The sequence below is a fragment of the Chanos chanos genome, chromosome 6 (assembly GCF_902362185.1).
Source record: "Chanos chanos chromosome 6, fChaCha1.1, whole genome shotgun sequence".
Taxonomy (NCBI): domain Eukaryota; kingdom Metazoa; phylum Chordata; class Actinopteri; order Gonorynchiformes; family Chanidae; genus Chanos; species Chanos chanos.
The window spans coordinates 12,353,280-12,363,040 of NC_044500.1; the positions used below are offsets into that span (position 1 = coordinate 12,353,280).

Consider the following 9,761-nt stretch of genomic DNA (forward strand, 5'->3'; position numbering starts at 1 on the left):
GGTCGTTACATTACATTAATGTCATTAGCAGTTTTTAACTTGACTAACTGCGCTGTGTTGAGAAGGTCAAAAGGTCAAACGCGAATGTGTTCTTTCGAGCTTGCTTGAGACCGTATCAGCTGAAGCAGTGTCACTTCTGCCCTAGTACCCTGTCAGGAGCATAAAGACCTAAAAAAACAGACATACAATTTATAACTGCCTTTTTGTATATTATTAATGAACGCATCTCTCTTTATTTGTGGTGTTACTTTTGAGACAAAAGACATTTGGATCATTTTGGGGATTAAGTGGAACTACACTCATTGTTTACAGTCTGTTGATTGTCATGTGCATTATTGACATACTTACATACATACTTGCTTACTTACTATTTTCTTTCTTTCTTTCTTTTTTTTCTTTTTCTGTCTTCTTTTCTTCGTTCTTTATCGATAACGTTTTTTTTTTTGTTTGTTTTTAGCAGAATCTGTCAGGATACTGTTTCTTTAGTTCTAGTTTAGTTTTTGTCTTTGTGTAGTGAGTGTATGATAATGGATGTGAAGGAGATGATTAAGTGAAATGAAAGCCCGTTTGAAGCTGCCGGACCACTTATAGAGCTGTCAGCACTGGTCAGACAAGCCTAGGACATATAGGCCGATGAAAATCCGCCATTACCAGCGATCAGCCCATCGGCTCACTCTGATCTATAGTTAAATCTGATATCCGGGTGTCCCTCTCTCTCTCTTACTCTCCCCCCCTCCTTTCCCTCGTTCAGCATTAGACCATTCGATGACAGGACACAGCAGATGTTGGCGAAAAATGACTCTAGCGATTTTAGCCCCACGAGCTTTGTTTCATTCCAAGACACCTCGTGAGGAATTCTAATCTTCTTTTCAGCAAACAATATACCAAAAAAGAAAGCCAACTGAGTTATGTCTCTTCTACTCTCACCTCTTCTCTCGCCGAGCCTATTCCAAAAAAAAAAAGAAAAGAAAAACAACCTTGGACTTCATTTCCGTTCATCCACTGAGACTAATAGTTAGTGGTTTTTACGAGAGTGATATCTGAGATGCGTTTTACATGTTTAATTAAGTGTAGTTTTGCCTTTCGGTGGTGGAATTCTGACGTCTGCTTTGTGTCATGCATTCTTGGCCCTACTTTTACAGTTCACCCACATGTTTTGTCTCAACCTTTATGATTTTTCTTATACTGGAGTTGTGAGGTTCCTAAATCACTTAAGCGCAGATGACATAACCGTCCACATTTAAACAATAAAGTGCTGTTAAAGGACTAACTCTCAGATCTACCATCACTTCATAAATACTCTTTTTATAAAGAGACCAGAAAAACCATCATCTTGCCCTAAGAGCACACCTGCTAATTAAAAACACGTTTGTTTTTTTTTCTCTCGTTTTTTTTTTTTTTTTTCTTTTCAAAAAAACATCCCCTTCCCCCCCTCCATTCCTCTCCCCTTTTCTCCTTCGGACAGATGGAGTGTCTCTAAAAGAGAACAAAACATAATTTTTCCAATTCTTCTTGTTTTTTTTCCCCAATTCACATAAATCCGAATATTTACAAATCTTTTCGAGAAGACCGTAAGAAAAAAAAAAATTGTTCGGGGGGGGGGACGGGGGGACGACTGTTTATCAAATGACCGCTTGTGACGACATCGGTGAGTTAGCACCTTATTGATACTCTGACCCCTCACCTCTCGTTGACCCTTTGTTTGAGTTTAGTCTTGCCCTCTGTGGCACTAATAGGGGTATAATATGGCTCTAACTGCTGTGTGACCAGACTCCTGAGTTTTGAATTGCAGTATCCTTGTCGAGTGACTTTAGTCACATGTGCTGACGTGGCTCGGGTTTGGCCGGACCAAAGAGAGAGTAATGAAGAGTTAAACTCTGAAATGTTTGGGGTTGTTTTTTTTTTTATATGAAAAATAACTTTTTTTTTTTTTTTTCCTCTCTCCCTTCAGAAGTTTCTTAACATATGGGTTCATGCAGATCTGAGGCGCCTTTGAAGGCCTTTGAACTCGGCTAAATGACACGACCTTTGGAAGTGTGGGTGGGCTTGGTGTGAATTCCCCCTCCAACGACAGAAAGGCCGGACATTCGACAGAACGCTAATTTAAAGAAAGATGAATACAACAAATTCTGATTTTATTTTTAATCATGTGTTTTTCTCCCCTCCCTCCTCTTTCTCTCTCTCTCTCTCTCTCTCTCAATGTAACTGATGAGGAAGAAACAAAACTTGGTAAATCTGTTAGGGAGGGTTTGCTGTGGTAATTATACTAACAGTCATTTACATTACAACTCTCTCAATTTGTTGTGGTTTTCGCTTTTTTTGTTCCCCTTATTTTGTGTGTGTGTGTGTGTGTGTGCGCGCGCGCGTGTGTGTGTGTGCGCGTGTTTACGTGTGTGAAAGTACAGTTAATATGGAAGGAGGAAACAGCTTGGGAAATGTTTTCAACAGCTAATGTAATTAGCACAATCTCATAAATTACACTTGTGTGTGTGGCACAGTGTTTGAAGAGCACTCAAAAGTAAGGCATTCTGGATGGCGAGCCTATTTTCATTGCGTGGAACGGTTCGGCAACAGGGGGGAACAGCTGTTTAGTGTGTTGGGCCTGTGTGTGTGTGTGTGTGTGTGTGTGTGTTTGGCAGAAGGAAATCCACATGCCTCGTTGAAGGTGCTTTTATGTTTCTTTAAAAACCAGCTAGCATCGCTCTTAACTTTACTGTGAAATACCTGCCGTCTGTACGTGACAATGATGCTTTGTAGGGGAATATTTATAAATAAAGTCTGTTGAGTTACTTGTTTTTATTACATACTCTTTTTTTGTATGTTTTTTTTTTTTTAATGATCTTTTCAGTAGAAGAAATAAACGAATCTTCATGCTAATTGTATTGTAGACAAATTTAATGAACATAAAATTGCTTGTTGCAACTGGAGCATAGCTGTTTATAAATAATAATAATAATAATAATGTTTGTTGCTGCGGTACAGGTTTCGTTTACGGAGATATGGAGTCTGATTATAATTATAATAAATATGATTTGGGCTTTTTAACCTCCTGTTAGGTTCATAGAAGTTCTAAAGAACAGTATCACTGATAATGAACTACCATTTAATGAATAGCTTTGTTAACTTGGGACAACTGGTTCCTCAGATTAAGAAAGTCAAGGTATGCTAGATATTAGCATTAGCCTGATGACAAGGTAGTCCATGGCTTCTTTTTTATGAAGACTGACGGAGGCCTACTGAAGGCGTAGTGACGAAGGAGGGAGGAGGAGAAGGAGGAGGCGGGGGTGGGGTGGGGTGGGGGGGCTTCGGGGTCAGATACGATTTGGGGTGGGACTGCAGCTGGGCTTCGCGCCCCGTTTGCTGTACTAGTGCTATCATGTGCCAGCCATTAATGTCCAATTTCCCATGAAGCAAAAAAAAAAGAAAAGCATGTTTAGCGGGAATATAATATAGACAGATAACAGCGCTACACCATCCAGCTTCTCACCAGGGCCACATAATTACCTAAATGGGGAAGCGGGGAGGGATCATATCCAGGCTCGTGTGGGGTTCCACCAGCGATAAGCAGCTACCACACTCCCACACACTGGTAATTACTTTATTGATAATTCACAGGGAAAATTGCCCCAGCCAATCGTTGCTGCTAGATTTAATGGATTGGCTCAGGGAGAGAAGAAGGGGGGGGGAGGGGGGGAGTAGAAAAAAAAAACAGTGAGACCCCCTTTTAAAAGAAATGAAAATATGTTTAGGCCATAGGGGAAGGCCTGCCTTTTCCTCCAGAGATAATCACCAAAAGTAAATGTAAAATAGCACACACTTGGCATGGGGTTGGTTGGATGTGTGCTCGCTTGCTTGTGTGTGTGTGTGTGTGTGTGTGTGTGTGTGTGTGTGTTGGAGATGGGGACGAGGGGGTGCAGTGGGCAGGTGGGTTGGAGGGGTGTTTATCTGTGCTTCTTACATTAATGCATTTACCCCCAGTCTTAAATTAGCTAATAATTCTCTAAGGTTTAGGCCTTGGTAATGAAATTGACATTTAGCAGCTTCACTACAGTCTATTAACTACAATAAATTTAATTTGCAACAGGCCTAGAAGTGTACTGGATTAAGAGAAAAGAAAACAAACAAAAAAAAAACCAGTACCAACAAACTCGGTGTTTATTACATCTGCTGGCCACAAGTACGTTTGCTAAAAATGCGGCTATGTTTGCATCCCCCCTGTGTTTCAATAACTTCTGTCCCACTGTCATAAAATATAATGAGAAACGTGTATTAATTACTACCTGGCAACTGTAGATGCGGTCCTTACACCTGCACTTGCGCGCCTGCTTTCTCAAACGCAATGTAACACACACAAAGAGGACACGAATTTATCCAGTAAACTCTTTAGTCAGGTTGTGAAAATTCATTATCTCCTTCTCTCTGCTGCGTGTCAATTCCACATCATTCAGATGATATTTTAAGACAAACGCTTAGGGAGACCATATGGAACTTCTCTGATGGGAAAACGGGCCGTCGCTACATAGAGGTATAAAACTCCACGAAAAAAATGCTCGCAAGTCAAAAACGTTGATATTAATATGCAAGAAAAGCACATTTAATATGGAAATAAGCGTTTAACAAAAAAAAAAAAAGTGCCCATTTTGACTAGTGATACATCAATCATTTGATGCTCTTTGGAGAGACTGAGTGATGTAGGAGAGCTGTATGTGGGACTGAAGTTGTAATTATTTCTCGCAGAGAGAGAGAGAGAAAAAGAGAAAGAAAGAGAAGGAGAGAGATTTCAGACTAACGTGCAGCTGAGCAGATGCCGTCTCTATCGACTACTCTTCAAAAATACCGCTGTGAAACAGATCTGTTTTATTTTAATATCCCATTTTACCAAACATTCTGAAGTTTCTGGAAGATTCTCTGAAAATGTTTGCGTATATGCTAAGTAGATCACTTTTTTGTTTGATTATTTGACGGAAAGTGGTGAATCTTGTATACTACTGTGTTTTATGAAGTATTTGTTGTTTGTGCCTGTAGACGTGTAAGACAGTGGCTCCAGTAGCCGTTGTCAGCGTGTGGTAGAATGAGGAGAAATAGCCCGCCAGTTAGCTCGTCTAGTAAGTAGCACTCTAAATCTCCCGTTCTTGGGCTTGTCTGTAAGGATCAATACAGTGTATGTCACCCTTTTCCAGCACCCCCCCCCCCCCACGTCTCTGTATCCCAGTGAGTCTGCGCTCCCAGCACACACTCACATTTCCCAATAATGGACCAACGTAAGCCTGCCTTCCACAGTGACCTCAGCTGGCTGTCAATCAGTCAGTGTCACCATGGATACTCATGGCGTAGCACAGGACACACGCCACACAGAAAAACTGACCTGGGATCAGTGCTTTTTGTTACAGCCTCGGGACAGAAAATGATCGTTGGCCCGGAAGACACCGGATATTGTAACTTCTGAACTCCACGAACTTCCATTTACCTCCAGAACTGATTCTGATGCTGCATTTGTTCAACACATTGATGTTATATACACATAATCATGAGAAGCTTTTTATAATGCCAATGTGAAGTTTGAAGTTTTTTCTTTGACATTTAGTCTGGTGTGATCATATCCAATGAAAAAAACTGACTGTGAAACTTTGTAATATGTATTGTTTCAATATATTTGTGGGACATTTATCATACATCTTTGTCTGTCTTTGTGTGTGTGTGTGTGTGTGTGTGTGTGTGTGTTTGTGTGTGTGTGTGTGTGTTTGTGTATGCTCAGGTCTCGCTCACGGCATCGCCGGTCACGCAGCCGTAGCAGCGGCAGGTCCAGTCGGAAGCGCAGCCGCAGTCGCAGCAGAGATCGAGACCGCAGTCGACGTGGCACCAGAGACAAGGAGAAAACGCGTGACAGAGACAGAGAGAGAGACAGGGACAGAGAGAGAGACAAAGAGAGGGAAAAGGACAAAGCCAAGGATAAGGACAAACAGGGGTAAGAATTTCATTTTGGTCCCCCTCACACACATACACACCTTCAGCTCCTAACACTCTCGTCTTCTCTCTCTCTCTCTCTCTCTTTCTCATGTAACTCAACATTTTAACATCTACCCTTTCAGGTCTGTGACATACATGACTCTGAAACCTAGGAAGAGAAAATAATGTTTTCAATCCAGCGGGGACTTAGAGACAGGATAGTGTGGTTCGTCCCATCCATCTGCCGTTCTCTAATCCCTCCAGACTCAGTGTGCCGAGGATCATACTGTATCTCCTATTGTATTTGCTGCTGTTAAACCAGCTTTACCTGTGGAAACCTGGTCTCCAGTGACCCCTCTGCTCCGAGCCTAGCCCGGGTGTAATAAGTGTGAGCATGGGCTAAACTCATTTAAACCCTGTGTCCCCTTTTAGCTTACCCCCTTTAGACACTGCCTCGGCTCCCGCCCCCTAGTGGCACCGTCTAATCCGATTGGGGGATGGGGTAATGTGATGATGTGGGAAGTCGCTGTCAGTCATATTGAGTGGCTTGTCATGCTCATGGACTCCTGAGAACTGAGGAAAACTGAGCGAGAGAAATAACACTCTCGGATTCCAACTCTTTCTTTTTCCCCTTTCTTTTGTGTGTGTGTGTGTGCGTATATATATGTGTGTGTGTGTGTGTGTGTGTGGAGAGAAAAGCAGAGCGGAGAGATGCCTCTAACCCTAAGTGATTCATCGCCACATTTCCTCTATAGATATATACATACAAATAAAACAAATGCATAAATATAATATCTGTTTATACTTTGTATGCATGCTTATATTACTCTATTTATACGTCTTACTTTCTTAGATCCGTATCAGCCGCATAAATAACAGACGCACCTGAAGGCCAGTGCTATAATCTCTCTCTCTCTCTCTCTCTCTCTCTCTCTCTCGCTCGCTCTTTTTTTTTATTAAGTCTTTAATATCCTTAAAGCAGTGATTGAAATCTCTACTGCTTCCCTGACCCTGCTGTGTGTGGCTGTGGCTGTGGGTGTGGGTGTGTGTGCGTGTACGCGTGTGTGTATGTGTGCAAGAGAGTCTTTTTCCCTTGTGTGGGATTCTAAATAGCTATCCAGGGTTTTGTTTGCAGTTCTGAATATGTTTGTGCATTTGTAATGTAAAATAGGTGACCTTTGTTTGAATACATACCTGTGTGAATCTTTAGGGATTGAGTCGTTCCCAAAATCCACGCTCTAGTTCTTGTGTTGTGTCCTGAAGCTGTGTATGTGTGTGTATGTGTGTGTGTGTGTGTGTGTGTGTGTGTGTGTGTGTCTGCATGAGGTCATAAATGTGTATGTATTGCGTATACCATTGCTCCACGTACTGTCTCAGTGGAGACTTTTGGGAAGAGGCCGAGGGAGAACTGAAGCAAGCGGAAGAAACATTCACAGGAACCAGAGGCGATCCAGTTCACTTTGGTTCTCTCTCTCTCTCTCTCTCTCTCTCTCTCTCTCTCTCTTTCTTTCTCTCCTCTTCCCCACTACACACAGAGTTTCTCTCATTCTGTCTGCTTGAGATAATTAGTTCCTCTGCAAGTAGTTTGTACTGTAGGTTTAGCCAGTGAGTGAGTGTGGATGGATGGATGGATGGACTGAGCGCCTGAGGTGTTGTCTAAGACAGTTATTTGTGCTTCATGTCCTAATTGTTTGTGGAATGAGAGAGAATAGACAGTATACTGTGTTTATGGGTCACGGATCAAAGCCCGTTAAGTCTTCCCTAGTGTCTCAAGAGTGTGAGGCTTCTTAATAATACTCTTAAGTCAGGGGCATAAACACATTCACTTTGAACACACGGACACACACACACACACACACACACACACACAGACACAGACGCACATACAGACACACACACACACACACACACAAAGACAGACACACACACAGAGACAGACACTCACACACACACACGGGCAAATTATGCCTTATGTTCTTAATGAAGTTAATGTGTGTTTTGCTTTGGCCCCTGTCTTCAGTGTTTAGTGGGGTTTTTCGTTCTGCACTGTCTTTCCTAAGGGAGAATGTAAATGTAATTATTGCAGTAGCAGGCCGGAGCAGTGTCCAGCCGGGACATCATTATGGAGGGGCCACGGGGCCCAACAGGGGCCGCTTATCTCCCCCCTGCCAGTCCATCCACTGTCTTGTAACCCCCCCCCCCCCCCCCCACACACACAGACACACATGCACACACACACACACACACACACACACGCGCACACACACAGACCTCCGCAGGGTGGAAGTCTTATCAGGACAGCATCTCCACTGTCCCTGGCACACCGTCGTCGCTCTCCTTCACTCGTTCTCTCACTCACTCCCTCACTCACTCACGGACTCTTCCTCCCTTCCTCCCTCACTATCTCGCTTACTCACTCACATTCATTCAGATTCACACACACCAGTTCATTGACTTGCACCTTGTTTGGGTTTCTCTCTCTCTCCCTCTCCCCCTCTCACTCTCATACACACAAACACATACTCACACACTTTCCGTCACAAACCCACGCTCACACACACACCCTGTTGCGTCACCCCATCCATCTGCGTCCACCCCGATATTTATCCTCACACCTCCACACCCAAATCAGCTCGCGCCGAAAATTGTCATCCTAAACGATGATACCCACGCTAATTGGAATCATTTTTTAACAACAATGCTGCCACACAATGACACTAATACTAATCACACCAGTGCTCATATGATAAGTAATAGTGTAATTGAATTAGTGTAAGAATGTGCATTGAGGAACAGCTGTATTGCTGTGAATGGTGAAGGCTGACAGAATGATCAAAGCTGGAGTTAACCTGCTCCAGGTGTCTCCTCACAGCTGTCAGGCTCTGCCTCTTGCCTCAGCACCAGCTCAGTGTGGGTGATATTTAAACCGCGCTTAGGAACACACACACACACACACACACACACATACATACACACACACACTCACACACACTCTCACGTTAAGTGCTTTCCGCTTTATTCTTTGTCATTTTTTGACAGCGTTCACGTTTTTTTTTTGTTCTTTTACTCCCCCCCCCCCCCCCCCCCCCCCCCTTCCCGTTTCTTTTACAACATATCATTATGTTAACCCCTGATCGGCAATCTGACACACTCATGACGCGGTGTATCACACACACACACACACACACACACACGCTCGTCAGCGTCCCTAATTTGCAACCAGGCTGCAGAGTAGCATTGGATTGTGAAAGCAGCTCTGTGTGTATGTGTGTGTGTGAGTGTGTATGTGTGTGTGTGAGTGTGTATGTGAGTGTGTATGTGTGTGTGTGAGTGCGGATCAAAGGGGGCAGCAGGAATAGCGGGGGGCTGACACAGCCGCGTGTGGTGTTGTTTTCATTAAACATTTATCACACCTCTAGGATGACAGCAGGCTTCTCTGGGCTCTGGCACAACGTGTTTTCATGCAAAATTTATCGAAAAAGACGAGACGTTGTAAAGAGATCTTGTTGCCTTTTACCAGTGGCAAAGGGTAAATTGTGGTTGTGGTGCGTGTGTGTGTGTGTGTGCGTGAGTGAGTGTGTATGTATGTATGTATGTGTGTGTGTGTGTGCGCGCGCACGCAAGTGTCTGTGTAATGTAAGTTCAGTGTGTTAAGGTTATCCTATTTGGAATTCATTACCATGGCCTGGTTTTTGTGTAGGCATGCCTTTGCTTAATTGTGTGTTGTGCTGGTATTCGTGTGTGTATGGGTGTGTGTGAGTGGTTTTTTGTTGTGGAGGCAGGACAGTTGTCACAGTATAAGACTGACAGTATCA

At 43.3% G+C, this 9,761-nt stretch overlaps 1 protein-coding gene across 2 annotated transcripts in view; it reads left to right on the top strand.

Moving 5' to 3' along the window:
• Positions 1-9,761, top strand: part of rsrc1 (arginine/serine-rich coiled-coil 1) — a 102,687-nt gene that overhangs the window by 12,585 nt on the left and 80,341 nt on the right. For both annotated transcript variants that reach the window (XM_030777636.1, XM_030777637.1), the window contains exon 4: positions 5,756-5,965. In XM_030777636.1, the coding sequence (XP_030633496.1) occupies positions 5,756-5,965 (210 nt within the window). The remainder of the gene's footprint in view (positions 1-5,755; positions 5,966-9,761) is intronic.